Source organism: Haliaeetus leucocephalus, unplaced genomic scaffold, assembly GCF_000737465.1.
Source record: "Haliaeetus leucocephalus isolate CR32 unplaced genomic scaffold, Haliaeetus_leucocephalus-4.0 Scaffold41, whole genome shotgun sequence".
NCBI lineage: Eukaryota > Metazoa > Chordata > Aves > Accipitriformes > Accipitridae > Haliaeetus > Haliaeetus leucocephalus.
Window position 1 is genome coordinate 1,470,114 of NW_010972477.1, and position 21,187 is coordinate 1,491,300.

The following is a 21,187-nucleotide window of genomic DNA, read 5'->3' on the forward strand; positions in this document are numbered from 1 at the left end:
CAGGGAATTGTAAAACACAGTTCATAAGAAATATGAAAGTTTCAGCATCTTGTTCTTTACCCCTTGTTGTTATAAGGGGCTCTAAATCACATCATGACTTGGTGCATGAAGAGGTGCAGTCACCTTTAAAGATTTGAATATTACTTCAGGCCACTCAACTGCCTTTCTAGTCCTCTGCATTGTTTTCTTTGATAAAGGTTTTTTTGCTTTGTAAACAAAAGCATCTATTATAGAAAAGACTTATATAAACCCTATAAACTTATTCAGACTAGTTGGGGGCAGGGAGGGGGAAGATTATGATACAGTGAATCACAACAGAATAAAAATGCTGTAGAGTCTCTAGAGTCACGTTATCCTGGTTAGCACTACAAATTGTAAAAGCCATATTTAGCAGTTATTTATCCCTTGAATAACTTGCAGGCTCATAATGTCCTTCAAATTATCAGAATAATAATGATTTGCTTTCCTTTAGTATTAAAGAAATCAGAATAGAATACAATAGAATAATTTCAGTTAGAATGGACCTACAACGACCATCTAGTCCAACTGCCTGACCACTTCAGGGCTGACCAAAAGCTAAAGCATGTCATTAAGGGCATTGTCCAAATGCCTCTTCAACACTCAGTAAAGAAATGGTTCTTCATGTCAAGTCTGAATGTCCCATGGTGCAGCTTTGAGCCATTCCCACACGCCCTGGCACTGGGTACAGGGGAGAAGAGCTCAGCACCTCCCTCTCCCCTTCCTCCGTCCTCAGGACGCTGTAGGGAGCAATGAGGTCGCCCCTCAGCCTCCTTCTCTCCAAACTAGACAAACCCCGTGTCCTCAGCCGGTCCTCACAGGTCATGCCTTCCAGCCCCTTCCCCAGCTTTGGTGCCCTTCTCCGGACACATTCAAGGACCTTCATGTCCTTCCTAAAATGTGGGGCCCAGACCTGCACACAATACTCAAGGTGAGGCTGTACCAGCACTGAATACAGCAGGATAACCACCCCTTTTCACCGGTGGGTTATGCTGTGTTTGATGCCCCCCAGGATGGGGTTTGCCCCCTTGGCTGCCAGGTCACACTGCTGGCTCCTATTGAGCTGCTGTCAAACCAGCACCCCCAGATCCCTTTCTGCAGGGCTGCTCTCCAGCCACTCCTCTCCCAGTTTATACTTGTGCCTAGTGTTACTCCATCCCAGGTGCAGAATCCAGCATTTGTTCTTGTTAAATTTCATGCCATTGATGATTGCCCAATGCTCCACTCTATTCAGATCCATTTGCAAGGCCTCTTGTCCCTCAAGACAGTCAACAGCACCTCCCAGTTTGGTACCATCAGCAAACTGGCTAATGGTGCATTCAACTGCTGCCTCCAGATCGTTGATAAATGTATTGAACAGCACTGGCCCTAGAATTGAGCCCTGAGGAACACCGCTGGTGACCGGTCGCCAGCCAGGTGTAGCCCCCCCATTCCCTACAACCCTTTGAGCTCTGCCCTTCAGCCAGTTCTTCACCCAGCGCACGGTGAACCCGCTCCTCTCACAGCTGGACAACTTGTCCAGAAGGATGCTGGGAGGGACAGTATCCAAAGCCTCACTGAAACCCAGAAGAACTACATCCACCGCCTTCCCTCCATCCACCAGGCAGCTGACCTCATCACGGAAAGGTACCAAATTAGTTAGACAGGACTTTGCCTTTGTGAACCCATGTTGACTGTGCGTTACGCTTTAAATGCTTTTCAATAGTACTCGGTATAATCCGTAATTTTTCCGGGAACTGAGGTTAGACTAGCAGGTCTGTAGTTCCCTGGCTCTTCCCTCACACCCTTCTTGTGAATTGGAGCAACACTGGCGACCTTCCAGCCAGCAGGGACCTCCCCAGACTCCCAAGACCTTTGGTAGATGATTGAGAGGGGTCCTGCCGTAATGTCCGCCAGCTCCTTCAGCGCTCTGGGATGAATCCCATCAGGCCCCACGGACTTGTGAACATTCAGCTGGTACAGCTGGTCCCTTACAACTTCGGTGTCCACAAATGGGAAGTCACCGTTCCCACACTCGTGGTCCTCCGACTCAGGGGACCGGGCAGTCCAGGGTCTGTCAGTATTATTAAACACTGAGGCAAAAAAGCATTGAATGCCTCCACTTTTTCTTCATCCCTATTTGTCAGGTGACCATCTTGAAGTATGGGTCCAATGAGGGACTAGGACTATTATACAGATTTCTGTAAATGAGATTAAGGACTTAATTTATGAGGACTCAGTTTACATTTACAAAACTCTATGGTTTTCTGGTTAAGAAATGCATCTAAGTAGTATTTCAAAATAATCTATACATTTCAGATTACAAATACCATTACACTAATTTGAAATTCCAAAAGGTAAAATTAACTTTGTGTTTATCCTTACAACCTAAAAGGCATGGGGGCTAAGGAGAACGTAAAGGGGAAGAGGAGGTTCCAGGAACCTTGTGTTAAGTGATAAAAATCTTTTTTATGGCTGTCTCTGTGGAAAGAACAAACAGTTCACATTAAGGAATAATAATAAAAAAAAAGTAGGAAACTCCCTTATACTCCTATCCCATCACAAACAAAACAATCACAAACCAACTTTTTACAGTTTAGATAACTCTCCTTGATTTGTAGTGGGCACGCAACTCGTCAAATGTCTTTAGATTTATAGTCTCAAGAAAGCAAAGATGTGTTGGCTCCCCATTTTTCCCAAATTTCTATCTGTTTTAACATCTTCTTTAGCACCACTTACCCTATGCATTGCACAACTAGAAGTTGCTCTTCACAACAGAAATACCATTGATAATATAGTCAAAATAATAACAATACTCTAAAGATAATATTAGACCAAAATATTTTAAAAATATTAGTTGTTCCAACAGTACCTGATTTTATGTTTCATCTAATCTACCTAAACACAGTTCACCAGTACGTTAATCTCACAGGTTCATAATTTCAGGTCATCCCACCTTCAGAGGGCTAAAACATCGCTGTAATTTCAGAAAGTCAGTCTTCTAACAGGATTGAGGACACTGAGCTTCACAACACGAAATAATACTGATGCGAAAAAATGCGACCTGAACCGTACACTTCAGAAGCTCAGCTAACTCCTTTGTTTTAAAGTGGTTATCTTAGATTCAGCTACTGAAAGATAATGATCCAAACAGTCTCCCTTCCAACAAAAATTTATACATGACTTTGCAGCTACTTTGAAAGGTCAGTGGAATGCCCATTACTGCTACCAATCTGAAAACAAAAAGCCTTACTGTTTTGTAGTATTAGCTGCACCAAAGCCACCTGAAGCAAATGATAACTTCAAGAAGTTTTAGGTCAACCCTAAAAAACAGGGTAATTTTTTCTAAGAAAATTTAAAGTCTCTGAACTGGTCTAAGAATAAATAATCACATTGTATTGCATTTCTCCAAATTGGGTAACATCATTTTTTTCTCTTGACTTTCTTTGTCAACTATCAACTGGAAAAATTATTCAGCACTAGAAATAACGTTCATCGACCCTTCACATAAATTGTTTTTGGATTGAAATTCACTGATGTATTGTCTGCTACAAGGAAAGATGAAACAGGTCACAGTCACGTAAATGGTGATTAACAGGAACTCCTGCAAAACTAGTGATGTATGCCTATTTTCCAATCCAGAAATGAAACAAGAAACTTATCCAAAGTCTGAGTTTTCAGAAGCCAGAGTTATGATCTCCACGTTCCATACAGTGTCCTTCTCCATCAACTCTCTTCACAGTGTCAAAGCCCACTCAGCGGGTATTGGAGCATCAGGAGCTAATTCCTGCACAACACGCTCAGAACTTCCATTTCCATATGCTGTGGATACCACCACCAGGACCTACGTTCTCCTGGCCTCTCTGCAGAACACGTATCCTCATTCATTACACATACAGAGGTGCATAGTGATTAAAAAAGCTTGTCAAAATATGAAATAGAAACAAAATAATGGTGGAGTATGAAAAGTGATGTGAAGAGTCCTGGCCTTGAGTGTCCTACTTGATTAAAAGTTCCTACTAAGCCATAGCAACATTTCAGTTATGGGCTCTGCCTTTTTTAGTTACACTAGCCTAAGACGACCATGCTACAAAAAAAACCAACAACTCCCAAAACCCAAACCCAAAACCAAAACACTCAAAATATTCAAAAGTCCCATGAAGATTTAAAGTTTGGACATTCTGTTCCATAATCCAGTTTATTCAATTGTAACATGTCTCTGTGAAAACTCCCATCCGCTTGGTCTCCAAATAACATTTAGCTGTGGCTACATACATTGACAGAGCATACACAAAACAGTCACAGATTGCAGCTGTAAAATCAAAACATGGACTAGTTTTCAGATGCTGGCCTCGAAATGTCCGTAGTGGCTATACAGCTAGAGTGATCCCACATTTTATAATTGTTGGCTTCAGTTTAAAAGAGTTTACAAAAAATCCACGTCACTTATGAATGACTAAACATATCCTTGTACAGCCAGAGAAGTTGTAAGGCCTCCTACAATGCATCAAACCAAATAACCTTGCAGTATGGTTGGAAGAAATTCCTACTTGCAACTATCAAGAGAATCCAGAATTTATAAACCAGCTACCGTTACTGTATAGATTTGTACAGCAGGCAGTGAGGTGGACTGAAAACTGGCTGAATGGTTTGGCCCAGGGGTGCTGATCGGAGGGGCCAAGTCTAGTTGGAGGCCAGTAACTATGTCAGAGGAGCGTGCTGGCATCCAGTATGACCTCAACAGGCTGGAGAAATGGGCACACAGGAACCTCCTGAAGTTCCAACAAGGAGAAGCGTGAAGTCCCGCACCTGGTGAGGAACAACCCCCCACACCAGTATATGCTGGGGGCCACCCAGCTGGAAACCAGCTTGGCAGCAAAGGACCTGGGGGTCCTGCTGGACACCAAGTTGGACACGAGCCAGCAATGTGCCATTGCAGCAGAGGAGGCAACCAGTATCCTGGGCTGTGGTAGACCAAGTACTGCCGGCAGGTTGAAGGAGGTGACCCTTCCCCTCTACCCGGCACTGGTGGGACCACATCTGGGAGTACTGTGTCCAGTTCTGGGCTCCCCAGTACAAGAGAGACATGGATATACTGGATTCAGTCCAGTGAAGGGCTACAAAGGTGATGAAGGGACTGGAGCATGTCTCCATTGGGGAAAGGCTGAGAGAGCTGGGACAGTTCAGCCTGGAGAAAAGACGGCTCAGGGGCGTCCTGGTTTCAGCTGGGATAGAGTTAACTGTCTTCCTAGTAGCTGGTACAGTGCTATGTTTTGAGTTCAGTATGAGAAGAATGTTGATAACACTGATGGTTTCAGTTGTTGCTCAGTAGTGGTTAGACTATAGTCAAGGATTTTTCAGCTTCTCATGCCCAGCCAGTGAGAAAGCTGGAGGGGCGTAAGAAGTTGGCACAGGACACAGCCAGGGCAGCTGACCCAAACTGGCCAACAGGGTATTCCATACCATGCGACGTCCCATCTAGTATAGGAACTGGGGAGTGGGGGGGGAAATCGCTGCTCGGGGACTGGCTGGGTGTCGGTCTGCGGGTGGTGAGCAATTGCCCTGCGCATCATTTGTACATTCCAATCCTTTTATTACTACTGTTGTCATTTTATTAGTGTTATCATTATTAGTCTCTTCTTTTCTTTCCTATTAAACTGTTCTTATCTCAACCCATGAGTTTTACTACTTTTCCTGATTTTGTCCCCCATCCCACTGGTGGGGGGGTGCAGAGTGAGTGAGCGGCTGCGTGGTGCTCAGTTGCTGGCTGGGGTTAAACCACAACAAGGGGGAATCTCATCCATTTCTATAAACACCTGAAGGGAGGGTGCAAAGAGGACGGAGCCAGGCTCTTTTCAGTGGTTCCCAGTGACAGGACCAGAGGCCATGGGCACCAGCTGAAACACGGGAGGTTCCCTCTGAACATCAGGAAATACTTCTTTTACTGTGAGGGTGACCGAGCACTGGGACAGGTTGCCCAGGAGATCGTTGAGCCTCTATCCCTGGAGATCTTCAAAAGCCATCTGGACATGGTGGTCCTGGGCCACTGGCTCTAGGTGGCCCTGGTTGAGTGGATGGAGGGGAAGTGTAGACCAGATGACCTCCAGAGGTCCCCTCCAACCTCGACCATTCTGTGACATAAAATAATCCCAATCTTTCGAAAGGCCCAACACAGACTTTCCTTGGTGTCTGCAAATGCTTCCAGATACGGTTTCAGTAAGTGTAATTTCAGATAGCAACAGTGCTCAGTGCTTTTCTCAGCTTGCTTAACAAGTTGGTTCTGCTCATACACAGGTGACACAAGGGTGCATAACATGCTTGGCAAGGGAACAAAAATGCTTTAAATCAGACCATCCTCTGATTTAATAGGTACAGTTTGGAATTTCAGATTGTCTTTTCTAACATGTCTTTTAACCCTACAATAGATTTCTGTCTCCATATGTCTTGTCTTGTAATAATCAGCTGCTACAAAAAGCTAAGTATTTTAAAATTTAAATTAAGATTAAATTCAATTACGATTACATGTACTTCCTTGTATCTGCAAGACACACTGCTTTTTTCTTAATTTATGGCACTGGGATGGAGTAATCCCATGAAACCGTACAGGCTTGGTAGAATAGAAAGCAGCTATGAATAGAACTAAATAGAAAAGCAGCTATGCAGAAGACCTGTCGATCTTCGTTGTTGCCCTTGTGGCAAAAGTCCAACTGCATGCTGAACTGTAATAGCAAGACAGTAGCCACCAGGTCAAAAAAAGTGATTACTCCCCTCTAATCAGTATTTGTGAAGCCACATCTGGAGCACTGTGTCCAGTTTTGGATCCCGAGGTTCAAAAAATTGGACCAAATCCAGCAAAGGGTTATCAAAACAGTCAGGGACTGGAGTATACAACATGAGGGGAGGCTGGAGAAATTGGCTTGCTCACTCTCAATAAGACAAGGTAAAATGGGCTGTCACTGCTGTCTTCAGCTGCCTACAGAAGGGATTACAGAGATGCAGCCAGACTCTACTCAGAGTTGCAAAGTAGTAGGACAACAGACAGGTTGCAGCAAGGAAAATTCTGACCAGATACAAGGAAAAAGAGCTGCACAGGGAGAGGGGTCAATCCCTGGAGCAGGCATCTTGAAACACTGTGAAATCTGCAACCCTGGAGGTTTTAAAAACTTGACTGGACACAACCATGGGCAACTTGATCTAACTCAACCTGCTCTGAGCAGGAGGTTGGACCCAATGACCTCCTGAGGTTCCTTTCAACCTGAATCACACTCTGGTTCTGTAATGCACAAATTAGAATAGAGTATTTCAGTTGGAAGGGACCTACAATGATCATCTAGTCCCACTGCCTGACCACTTCAGGGCTGACCAAAAGCTAAAGCATGTCATTAAGGGCATTGTCCAAATGCCTCTTAGACACTGACAGGCTTGGGGCGTTGACCACCTCTCTAGGAAGCCTGTTCCAGGGTTTGGGTACCCTCTTGATAAAGAAATGGTTCTTCATGTCAAGTCTGAATGTCCCATGGTGCAGCTTTGAGCCATTCCCACACGTCCTGGCACTGGGTACCAGGGAGAAGAGCTCAGCACCTCCCTCTCCCCTTCCTCCGTCCTCAGGACGCTGTAGGGAGCAATGAGGTCGCCCCTCAGCCTCCTTCTCTCCAAACTAGACAAACCCCGTGTCCTCAGCCGCTCCTCACAGGTCATGCCTTCCAGCCCCTTCCCCAGCTTTGTTGCCCTCCTCTGGACACATTCAAGGACCTTCACATCCTTCCTAAAATGTGGGGCCCAGAACCGCACACAATACTCAAGGAAAGGCCACACCAACGCTGAGTACAGCAAGATAATGACCTTATAAAGCAGTTTAATTTGACAGTACTGCCTTTAATCAACTGCACAGCAGTTTAGACAATGACAGATGATACCAAATGACAAAGAATTAACTTCAAATCAGAGCCATTAATTGTAAATTTTTCACATTTAAATGTAAGACTGAACATGTTTTCATTTAAAGTATCTTTCGGAAATTAGCAAAGATCTACATCAGCTTCAATGCTTAATGAAAATGTGTTAGATTGTTAGATTTTAATTGTGATTTTATAACTAAATGGGTGATCAAATCTTGTGTTTAGATAATGTTTTGATTTTCTAAATCAAAAGGTGCTATCAAGTCTTGAACCTAATACTATTAACTGAAATTTCACATTGGCCTTAGCAAGTTTGAAAAATTCTATTGTATTGAAAATCTGGAAAGCAAGAATTGCTGCCATCAAAAGGGAAGAAATGGATTATTCAGTTTTTACAATATACTAATCTTAAAAGTTCTGTGCTGAAATTATCCGACAGGTTGCAAACATGGTGAATTGTTGTGGCATTGAAACATAAATGTCAGAACATGTAAAATTAATTTTAACCACTTCAATCATCAACACTTGAGTAACAGTTAAGATCATCATCATCTCTGGATAGACCTTAAGGAATGTTAACTATTATTTCACAGATAGCTTCTCACTTGGTTAACTTTGTTTATTCCTCAGCAGGATTTTTGGAATATTGAATCCATTTGAACACTACCTCTTCCACAAGAGACAAAAGGTAATATCTGTACATTTAAGAAAATCTGACAAGGATGTACACAAGCTGTATGTACATGGTTTAAGGAAACCACATGTGGTTTGAAGAAACAAAAGGAAAACTTACTAGGATGTATGTTTAATCAATCAACCAACGAATACAGCTTAACAGATACTGGAATTCAAAAAAATAATACCCACAGCAGATAACAGACTCTGCAGACAGAGAACTTGGAAATCATTGCTGTGTACACACATCACGCACAGAGGAGCATAGAGAGGAACAGACAAAGCAGATGCACTTCAAGTGAGCTTCTCACCATAGCTTCAACCTGTGTGAAAAGTTAGCATGACACAGAAGAGGCTCTACTGGTTCAACCCACAGATCCGTAAAACTCAGGGTTCTCTTGAGAAAGGTACACTGAAAACTCCCACAAGGCTGTTTTTCCAGTGCCCCTTTCACAGACCTCTGCATGGTCATGAAGGCTGAAATAAGACTCTGGGGAGAATTACGCTAGCATTGCAGAAATTCCAGATGCCGCTGCCTATACAGCAGTTTAAAAAGACGTGCATAACTACCCATTACTGTGTAACATGGGGATTCAATCCAACAGGAGGCTTAACAATTCATCAAGGAAAAAAAAGTCCACAAGTTAACTTCTAACAGAGGAGCCTGCAGGGACTGCCCCACATACTAAAAAATGTTACCGCAACACTATCCAAATCAAAAGTGATTTCCTTCTCTGGCACTGTTGATCTACAAAATTTAAGTTTTTTGCAGAAGGCATTTAATGATCAAGCTTTCAAGACAGCTTTATGCTTAAACCAAAGCAAATCTATTCTAAGAATTTAGCATCAGCTTTACAATCACTGTTACAAATTTAAAAGAAAAAGAACATCTTCAAAGATAGCAAGACAAAACTCGAGCTAAACATTGTCATAGTGGAAAAAGGACAACCAAACGTATACCCAGCTGAAACAAAATGATGGATTTCTGATGTAAGTGCTAACAGAGTACCTTGTTGTGCTCAAATTTTCAGATTCACAGCTCTATAGGAACACTGTTTCAAAGGGATTAATCAGAACAAAAGCCAACTGAGCTGTGTCTGCGATATCTTCGGTGCCTTAATCTTTCTAAAATGTAGTAGGAATGCTATTGCAGCCAGAAAAATCGCTTTGTTCTGGAAAAAGTACCCCATGTTTAGCAATGATTCACAAGCAAACTATTCTTTTTTCCCCTGTCTAGAATGGGTAGTAGACTACGAGTCCAAACGCCTTATAAACCATCAGTCTAACAAGCAAATGAAAAGGTCTAAACTCTACCCCAAATCCAAGCAGGCCATTAAACCTGTCCATGTAGGACACAGCTCCTTTGCAGGTCTGGCCACTTTAGTTTCTTCGCCCTTTTACACTGTGCCCAGCATAGGTAGCAAACCCATGCTGTTGCAAAATCCAAACTGGTGTCTCCAAACCCGTACAGAGATGTCATTATGATGCTACACTCAGGGCCACATCCTGAAAGTTACACGATTGATAAAAATTTGTGGAGTAAGCACATGATGAATTAAATTAAAAATCACTGTGCTGCTAAATGTAACTAAAATTCCATTTTTAACTTTAGCTTAAAAATTAACTAAATTTTTCTTTAGTTTAAAATATTGAATTTTGTGAAAACTCCAGTTTTAACTTAAAAACTCAGTTTTAAACTTCAGTTTAGCTAAAAACTCTATTTAAATTTACTGTTAACCCCTGTAAAATTAACTCCAAGTCAGGAACCAAAATTTTCCTGTGCAATGGAAACTACAACAGGTTTTGTAGTCTTTTGTTAGCAGATGCAAATACGGCACATGAGGATTTGGACAAGCTTTGTTCTCCTGTCACTTTACAACTTATTTCAGATGGACTAGGTTTGCTCTCCCACAGAATATCACAGAGTGAATGGGAACATCTGGAACAGTTCAATGCTTTTAAAAATTATTATTTAATAAAGTATGCAAAAAGGATTTCTTCTCCTCTCCTTTGTCTGTAGATACACTGTAGCATGATTTATGATACTGCAATTTGGACCATCTTCAAAGATTTATTTTCGATAGAGGAAAGATCTCTGAAGATGTTCCAGACACTTGTAATCAGATGGTTAGCCACCTCATTTTTATTCATTTTGCATGTTGGGATTTTTTTGAGGGAGGGAGGGAAAATGGCTTTATTTAATGCTCAGTTCTTTACTGAGCTGATAAACTACATAAACTCTACACAAAATGTAAGGCTGGGCGAACCTTGTATCTGTGTTGTCCCCACCACATTAGGTGACCTAAGGATGTTTAAAACAGTATTTCCAAAGACAGTAACTCATGCATGGAGAAGAATTAGAATTACCTGATAGCAACAATATGATTTCAACATTATGGAAAATACAGTCCCTCTCTTCCTCACGCTGGCCGATTTAGCTAGACATGCATCTCTGTCACAGCAATGGAAACAGGCTGCCCCCAAACGTTGAATGCATGTGTTCACGTGCTTTGCCTTAGTTTGATCCTGTCATTCTTCAACTGCATCTAACATTTTTCTAAAGATGCAAACTGTAACATTTTAAGAGTGAAAAGGTGGGTGGCGGGGATGAGACATGGGTGGCAGTTGTGGTAGGTTTCACTGAAAATGGGTAAAAACCTTTCTGTTCTCTACATTTAACAACAGATTCTTGCTTTCAGAGTTTTCTAGGTAGAAGCAGAACATTGTTTTAGCTTTCCTTCTCTACCCAATAAGCATAAGCTTTGTGATAAAAGCTGGCTGGTTCAAAGACGTAAGTCTTACAAATGATCTTTAACAGCAGACTGAGGTCATGTGTTACTAGGCACAAAAGAATATACATAGAGTGAAGTAAAGGGGGAACATAAGGCTGCAGAGAAAAGCTTATATACGCATCAACATTTCCTCAGGCTACAAACTTTCCTGTTATTTAAAATGAAGAACTACTGTAGCCCTGTGTTACTAGTAAATGGCAGCCTCATTTACTACCAGAAACTCACGTACATGTAACTCAGCTCCTGTAAAAGCAAAAAAAAAATGGAAAATCTTAATACACAGCGCACTGATTGACCTCTGGTAAGCGACGGACATAGCACTGAAGGAGAAAAGAGGTCATCAGCTGCTGTTCTACACGGTTCATAAAGACACATCCTAGGAAAAAGAAATTCAAGGATCCCTGTCTGCTTCTTCCTATTCTCAAAAACACCGAGCACTTAACCCAAGACATCATTTCGGACAGAACCCAGAACTCTGCTACATGGGCAGTCAGCAGTTTGTGCCACGTTAGCCTGTGTTAAGGGCACGTGTGTATAAAAACCTCTAGGAAGAAGCGTGAAAGGAGCGGTAGCTGCCTGTCTGTCCATCTGTGCAGAAACAGACAAGCAAAGCGAGGTAAGAACGCACCATAACGTACAGCCCAGCTCACACACACACGCGTGTTTCGTTCTTAAGCTCATTCTTCCAGCTCTGCAGGGCACTAGGAACACGCACGTGCCTTCGTAAGGCACACGTTTTCGGCACGCTCCTGCAAGAAACCAGATAACCCCACCACCCTCCCGTGATTCAGCCCTCAAGTTAGGCACACGCACAGCGCGTCACGTCAGTCCCGTTCCTCTCCAGCACCGTTTGCTCCCGCTCACTCCGAAGACCTCCTTCGTCCTTCAGCCTCGCTCGCTGCCATCCAGCCCTGATCTGCCAGCTCCTCCATCACAGCCCAGTTCGTTCTCCCGATACACTTGTTCGGTGAAGGACTGTGTAAGTCACAGAGCGTAGAGCTCCTCCTAAAACCTGACTGTGTAAGGCCAACCATTACCCACCAGTGAACAACTGCTGGTTTGGTTACCCTTTCTGCATGGCTATTTCCTCATCCCCACGGCAGCCAGCATTTCTTTGTGCTATTGATTACACCTCCTGCGCTGCAGTAGTTTCAACAGCTAATTAACTGCCTTGGAGAATCTCCTGCTTATCCTAATTCTGGGAGTCTACTTCAAGATAAGGGAAACCACATCCAGCAGACCACAAACTGGCAATGAACAACAACATATTATTGTTATTTTAAGGGATTATATAGCTTCTATTATAAGGTTTTCTTTCCTTTCTAGGATAGCACATGTTTACAGCCTTTCACTGCAAGTATGCGGAGTCCTTCAGCTTTACGACGTGTGTGTGCATGTGCAGTGGAATGGAGTCAGACTAAGTTGATAAACTAAGCTGTGCACTGTGGAGGGAAAGCAATGGTAAAGTCTGAAGAGGAACTTTGCGTGACAATATACATTAGTTTGTTCCCACACATGCAGGAATAGACTTTTGACTTTAACCAAGCACAATGAGTTGGTTTTATCTGATATTTTTTTTTAATGGTTTAACACTTGCCATTTATCGCAGTGAGTACAGAGGATATTTCTTGTTATTTATTAATCCTTGCACAGAAGCACTAATTCTCAGTAGAAATACGAAGACAACAGACTTTGTAAGGGCTTGGGTTTGTACACAGAAACTCTGGAGGATTTGACAGACCTGCATACCCCAAGGCCACTTTCTCTACCTCTCCTCACATAGATATAGCATACCTATGGTCCCCAAAGACAAGTGAACTGTCAAGCATGTTTGAAAAAGGAAGGGAGCTAATAAAGAGTATTTCCTTGTTTCTCAAACTTCAGGCTTGCTGCTCCTTTTCCCACCCGCAGTCAAAATAGACTAATTTTGCTGTTTCAGTTTATTTACCAATTTTCTCATACAGCTGAGGTTTGGAAGGAGGTAGGGGCTTCTGCAAACAGTACGTTACTTTTCCAGTATTCAGTTGTCTGCCTAGCAGAATATCGTGATGTTTGGACTACACTTTTGGATTTACTCCTTTGAAGTGTTATGCAGAGTTTGAAAGAACACATCAGAACATCTGTTTTATGTTCTCGCTCAGAACTATGACCATCATCTGGATTCGGATAAGACATGAAATTATACTCCTGTTGCTTCCATCTGACTATCCCAACTCATAATTTCTCCTTGCAGCTAGAATGCTCCCTTTCCATCAGATGATCTATCAATGGAAAAACATTGCAGGTCTTCCTCATTCTTAACATTCATTCAGCCAAACTGCTTTTTCCCCTTGTTGTTTTGGGCACACCATGCATAAATGATTCTGTAGACAGCTGTGGGGCAAGTCCAGATATGTAAATAAATAATTCCTACAGCATTTGGAAAATCAGTATGTGCTGGTAACCTCCTAGTCCCAAGCAGAGGTGGCAACATGCCACATACACATATTGGTTTCCCTTTCGAACCATGGGCAGTTTTAAGATCAAGCTCTTACTAGTATAAACTGAATGATACTTGTGAAAGTCAGAAATAGAACATTTTAGCACTTGACATAAAGGCAAACTTAAAAAATTATTATTCTTGTGCTAAAGCTATACGAAGGAATATTTCTTTCAAAAAAATCTTTTGTTTAATTAAATGCTATTCTTATGTTACTTACTCCAGTATCACATACTGAAGCACATGCAGAAAATGACAGGTGAATTCTTGGAGCTAATGCCCTAAAATACTTAGTTTACCTTTCTTATACCTCTGTCCCAGTATTAATCATAATTTCCTAATGGTGTTTGGTAATACAATGGAATAACTGTGTTCCTCACAGTGAAGTTCCTACAGATCAGGTCCTATCACAAAGATATAGGTACACAGTTTCAGAATAAACCTGTTCTATCTGGTTTAAAGGCTGCTAAGGTGGCCGCTCTGCTTGCCCCCCACCTCCAGCCATGTCCCCGCACCACTCTTTTTGCACATGGTGTTTAGTGATTACCTGTCCACATTGCAAGTTTAACTCTTCGATCTGACAGGGAACTAACCCTTCAAACCATTAAATTAACAAGCTAATCCAACAAACCCCACCGCTGCAGAGCTACCAGACCTGATGCAGAGATGAATGGGGTAACGCGTGTCCAAGAGTCACGGAGGTAGCGTAAGGCCACCTCTCCTGGGAACACTCTGCTGCATTTCAATCGCATTACACACAACATAAATTGCACTGTTAATCACAACAAATATACTCAAAGGGTTCGAAGGGCAGACAAGGGACTCAACACACATCTAAAATTGCTGCTTATCACTCAAGAGCAAGGCACGTGATCATTACACAAGGGAAACTCCTCAAGACACTACTACCTATATTAACCATGAGTAGAGGTCTTTAAACTTCAGGGCACTCAAATGCACTCAGCTGCCTGAAGGTCCTGACTAAATTAAAATATCTAAATCCTTACTATTCCTACTCTGCCTCTTCTACCAGAAGATGCCATCCTCTGAAGCAGCAGTTGTTGAAAATGATGGTGCTTTAGCCTACAGCCCCAGAAATGTCAACTAGTAACACCTCCTTCCCCCCCCCCCCCCAAATTAGGAGCTGGAGGAAAGGAAAAGCACCCATTCAGTTTTGCTGCCTTTGATGAAATGAACTATAACCTCTCAACAAGGACCACCATAAACAGACTTCAGCTGAGAATATCCAACAGTTTTATACTAGCACCCTGTTTCAAGACACTACTAAGGCTAGAAGATGCTAACCAACCTAAACAACACTGACAGCATAAGGCCCTGAAAAAATAGAAGGAAAATTAAGAGAAAGCACTTTAAGGGTTAAACTTTTAAAGGAAACTTTCCTAAACATAAACATCCCAAGTCACTATAAATATGACTAGAATGAGGTCCATAAATCTCAACGACATAAGCCAAGACTAGAGGCCAACACAAGCCTCCAGTCTTGCATCTTATATCCTGGATTCCGTACATTTTAGACTCTCTGCAGTGCTTAAACTCTAGATACAGTTCATTCATTTATTTTGGGCCCTAAAAATGCAAGTGTATCCCTTTACTTGCCACCTCCCTCCTTAAGTCTCTAATGTCAATGAAAGGCTTTGTGAGAACTTCAACAGAATCTGACTTCAGGTCAGTAATAATGTACTTTTAGAATACTTTTACTATTTACTTTTAGAATAAGTACTTCCTCCAAGCAAAAATTTAAGGCTTAAAGACCCAAGAAACAGTTGATTCGCTCCCTGACTGTCCCTTATATAATTAGCCTTTTTGCCAGAGAAGTGTGCTGAAATAAAACATCATGCAGAAGTACCCATGATTTGGTAGAGTGCAGAACTGTCCACAAAATACTGAATGGCATTCCTCCTGTAAATTCTTGATTAAATGAAAGCGTGTTTGGGATCTCGTCGATGTCTATAAATACCCGAAGGGAGGGTGCAAAGAAGAGGGAGCCAGGCTCTTTTCAGTGATGCCCAGTGACAGGACCAGAGGCCATGGGCACCAGCTGAAACACGGGAGGTTCCCTCTGAACATCAGGAAACACTTTTTTGCTGCGAGGGTGACCGAGCACTGGGACAGGTTGCCCAGACTGGTGGCTGTAGATAGGAGACAGTCAAAAGCCATCTGGACATGGTCCTGGGCCACTGGCTCTAGGTGACCCTGCCTGAGTGTGGGGGCTGGACCAGATGATCTTCAGAGGTCCTCTCCAACCTCAACCACACTGTGACTCTGTGATTTCAGTAGGAATGTGGGTGTTGCTTTGGAGCAGAGATAGAGGGTATGGGGAAAAAATGCAATGTCAGAAACAGAGCTGCAGTTGATAGCAATTAGCACTTACATACCACTTTCAGCATACAAACTGTGCTCGCCACCTCACTTTGAGAGACATATACTCTATGTCTAATTAAATCCACTGAAGAGGTCTCCTATTGACTTGAATTGGATGTGGATTAGGAATCAGTATGTGTAAGGTTATGTTTGAAGCTCAGTGTGATGTAAACATCCTGTAAGCATATTCAATATTTCTGAGAGACAGGTTTAAAAAAAACAAATGGAAAAAACATTAACCCTCCTTTTCCCTTGCTCAGACTGATGAAGGAGAAATGCCTTGTCAAAGGCAAGGGCATGACAAAAAGTGAAGGAGCTTCCTGACTCCTAACTCCTTCCTTCCTCTTCCGTACTATGGCCTGTTGCCCCCATAAAATTACCCAGGATTCTAGATGCTGCCTGTATATTCATATTTAATTCCAAATTCATCACTATCTTGAAAACAAATCCTCTTCCAGAACATGCCCCAAGGACTCGTCTTCTCACCAGTCTTTATTAGGGCAGGAGGTTTACCTGCTTTCCCTGACTTTACAAATGGAAAGGAACCGACAGTGACTCCTACTTCCTTTGGGAGACAACCAGAATCTGTGAGAAAAATTCAAACATCTCTTTCCAGATTCATATCTTTAAACACAGAATTGTAAAAGGTGGCTTATTCTAAATGACCCTAGCTTTACTGTATAACTGTGTACCAAAAAAAAGAGCTCTCTCCTGCTGGAAAAAATCTCATTTTCAATTTGTCCATCAGCTAATCATTTGGAAAGATTCAAGAGAATTACAAACTAATGAATTTAATCCTGTAAAAGCCACAAAATGCATACTGTGTACTAAAAGCAAACAAACAGTGAGGCAGCTCACATATATTCATTGTGTATTTCTGGACTTCTTTAGTCCTCAGTAACCCTCCTAAACACAAAATTGTGATTTCACCTTCTCTACAAGAATCACCATCCTTGATCACATAGGCGTGCACATTAATGGAAACCACACACTAATTAGGCACAGTCATCATCGAATGGTTTGGCATATCCAACTGGGCTTGAACTGAAGCAGCTCGTTTGTGTCCAATGAGCCCACGGACATGTGTTCTGGCGTCTTGGCTGATACTGCATCAAGTCCTGGAGACACAAGCAAGCCTTTCATTGCACCACGACTGGAGGTAGGAAGAGGGAGAAGAGGAAGAAGGAAGGGAGGGAGGGAAGGAAGGGAAGGGGCTATGTTCTGCCAGAGGAATTAGACCACACAGAATTTCCAAACATCACGGCAAGACCAGCAAGAGCTTGTTTGTCACAAATTTTAGCTACAGCATTAATGAAGGGTTTCAGTGGACTTCAGCAGAGATGGACTACGCATCCTTTTGCAAAGCTGCTAATTCTAGTAGCATTACTTAGGCAACATAGTCAGCAAGTGTTGTGTATTTAAATCCACTGGTTGATTTCTGCAATCCTATCAGAGCCAGAGATAACAAGCAAGCACTGTGACTTCTGAATTTTTAAACAGAAAAAAAGTTTCAGACAGCAGATGTTGTAAAATACTTTGCTGACAAAGATTACGTTATTTATGAAAATACTGCATAAAAGTTTAATTTGTCTGAAATTAAACTGAAGATAAAATTGTTGGAGCTTTTTCTCCTACTTTAAGTGGAAATAATAAAAAATCAACATAATAAAAAACATATAATCATAAATCATAAACCATTTCACTACAGATGCCTTCTAAAAACGTCTCAATGTAGGAATTGTAGGAATTCTGCTCCCTTATCACTTAAACTTACAGCAGCAAAAAAATCCCAACTGATGATCTATAACAAGTAAGAATTTGCTGAACAGTACTTTTTTCAAGCAAAAAACAGGTACCTGCAAAACTCACTTATCTTACATCAGTTTGACTCCATCATTTCTTGGATGGTTATGTAATGACGGTATCAGAAATAATGCCTTGATAATCATCCTGAAAGTTTTAAGTCATGACCTGAGGTCCTGCTGTACCATATCAAGAACACACAAGTGCTAGGAAAAGCATTATATTCAGAAAGTATTACGAAAGCTTACCATGCCGGGAGGGATTCCTGTTTGTGACTTCTAATTTGTCATGGAAGCCAGGACTCCTGCCAAGCCCTTCCACATCTACATCAAGGCTGGTGAAGCCATTTACTTGATTTCTGTCCCTGGTGACAGTGTTAATGCGGGTTGGGATAGGTTCAAATGTAGGGTCTAACTCCAAGATCAGCCTGTTCAGTTGTTCAATGGACTGATCAATATCCAAAGTCGGAGAAGCTGGCAAGTCCCCTGCGTTCCGTCCTAGATCCAGGCCATTTGTGTCCCTCTGAGGCGCTGGCCTTGACTTAAAACTCTCGGTACCGGCATGTTCTGCAACTTCAGCAGCAGCTGGCACGCTTCCTAACCCCCTCTGTACAGCATCTCTGCTGCTGGAGCCACGTGTCGGGGTGTCCGGGACTCGGGACTGGCTCTGGACACTGCCCGAATTCTCCATCGTGTTATGAATGCCAACCCTGATTTCATTCTCTGGGGCAAAACCGTATTGGTGAGCGGTGACCATCTGCTGCTGGCGTACCCAGGTCTGAGTAGAGTAGTTACTTGGGCCGTAGGCTTGAGGCTGGGGTGAGACAGAAGGATTCTGTTGCAATTGCTGAGTTGACTTTGGCTCAGTGCTTCCAAATGTTCTCTCATAGAGGGGATCCACGCCAATTCCCAGGTCTGGGGCAAAAGCATTGTGATGCTCTTCCCCAGTGTTACTTCCAAAGCCATCTGAAAGAAGCGAGTTCTGGCTGCTCTTGTGGCAACTGAAGTTCCCTAGGTGGGTGGACTGCTGCCCTTCTGAGGAAGACAAAGTCCCAATGCTGTCCACGCTGTGAAGGTCATGATTAGGCATTTCGTCATCCAGAATATCAGTCTCCCTGTCCTTCAGTTTAGTGTCTCCATTCACGTGAACTTGAGCTGGCACTATGTGGCGAGTCCCACTGTACTTGCTTCGAGCATCAGTCATATCCTTGGTGGTGTTGACAGAATCCTCCAGACCAAAGCCACTAAGTAGCTGGTCCAGTTCTGCCTTCTCTTGTGGGCTCAGACCCCGTTTGACTCCTGGCACAAGGCGCTCCTCAGTCTTGTCTGTCCTGATGGAAGCTGTTGAGTGTCCTGAATCACTGCTGACAGACAGGGTGTGATCGCTGTGATCAGGACTGCCAGTCACGGGAACACCCTGTGCAACACCAGGGATGCTGCTGTCCGAAGAGCTCTTCTTCCTCACTTTTGCATACAGACTACCATCGATGGGACCTTGGGTGTGCAGCACTGCGGAGAGATAAGCAACAATGAAAAGGAGAGAAAAGGACAAGACATTATATAAGGGCTTTGACTGGTGTCATACCACACCACAGAAGTACTGCTAATACTAATGGTATTGTTTCTGCAAAACTAAACTGGCTCTACAAATACAACATCAGCCATGGCATTAGCTTCTTTCATTTTACATTTCCATTTATAACAGTTTTCTTAATGGAAATATAACAGGTCATTCATAGCTGAAGATCAAACACAGTTCTCTCTTTTTATGCTGTTTTGAATGCATGTTGATGGCTCCACAAACTCTTCATACTAATTTGAATAATTACACTATTGCAGAGCTAGAAATTTGAGAGGCAGCTACCATGCATTCCATTCAGAGCAAGAATGGTAGGAACCTACCAGCAATACTTGCCTTGAACATATATCATGCAGTTAGCAGTTCATCTAATTCTACTTGTCGGTCTAACTACACTGTGAAGAATCATTTACCCCTTTTCTTGGTGGTGCAAGGAAAAAACAGGTTTTCAATCGGAGCTGCAGTCCTTGGAATACATCTAAGGCCTCCCTCTTCACAAAGGCATGAATGAGGAAATGTTGGACTATATAATTTCTACACATGTGGAGGATCTGGTATGCATTCCACATTGCAGTTTTAGTAAGAAAGGCCATAATCCCTTAAAAATCAGAGTATAACTCCTTCCTCATCAATGATGGGAAGAACCTAACTTTATTTCTGATCTCTGAGGTACTCACTCAACTAACGTTTATGAATAACCATTCATAATAAATATAGACTAGAACTTTCCTTTCTGTTTAGAACAACTTTAGAACACACAACAATTTTGCAGGAAAATGCATCTACTGAGTTTACTAAGGCTGGGTGTTGAGAACAGAGAAATTCCTGCTTCCAGTTACATGAGCACAACTTTGCACGCTTCACTGATGTCAGCTACGCATAGAAAAACTGGGTGAGCCAAGCTCTTCCTTCTTACGGGGCTATTGAACTCAGTGGAGGGCTTCACTGAAGTGACTATATTGCTTTTAATCCCAGAACTGTTACTGGCATCCATGAACCCTGCTGCTGCTTGTTATCTTGAGGCACATATCCTATATTTTTTCATCTGATACATTGATTTTATTTTGTGCTGCAGCCACCAGCCCATCTTAATTACTTCTTTTCAATAATCCACAACAAATGAATGCAAAACATACAGCAGAAAGTCAAGAGAATCACAAGTTAGAGACTAAAATCTCAGCCTTAGAACTGTCTATGTACATACTTCTACATGTTTCATCACATATGTAATATTTTAGATATTATGCTTTACTGCTAACAGGAGTCACATAAAATTTATACTCAACAATAACAAATACAAAATACATACAAAATGGGTAGGTAAAGTTGCTGAAAAAAATCTCTTTTTGCTTCCCAGAAAAAAAAAAAAAACCAAAACAAACAAACTTGAGCAGATTTTTATATACAATCAGGAAGTAAAAAAATCCATTTGAGTTAAAAATACTACTGTGAGAATAATCTCTTCCATGTTATTTCAGTACTACCAACACTGGCAATGGATAAAACCAAACAGCGAATACAGCGATTTCCCTCTGGAACATTTTAAAAGCTCAAGAGTTTATTTGAATCCAGCTTATTTTATC

The 21,187-nt window shown here is 42.2% G+C and overlaps 1 protein-coding gene across 1 annotated transcript in view; it reads right to left on the reverse strand.

The window, feature by feature from the left end:
• TNS3 (tensin 3) overlaps positions 1-21,187 on the reverse strand; it is a 118,689-nt gene that overhangs the window by 53,277 nt on the left and 44,225 nt on the right. The window contains exon 12 of the mRNA XM_010576755.1: positions 18,275-19,534. Coding sequence (XP_010575057.1) covers positions 18,275-19,534 — 1,260 coding nt within the window. The remainder of the gene's footprint in view (positions 1-18,274; positions 19,535-21,187) is intronic.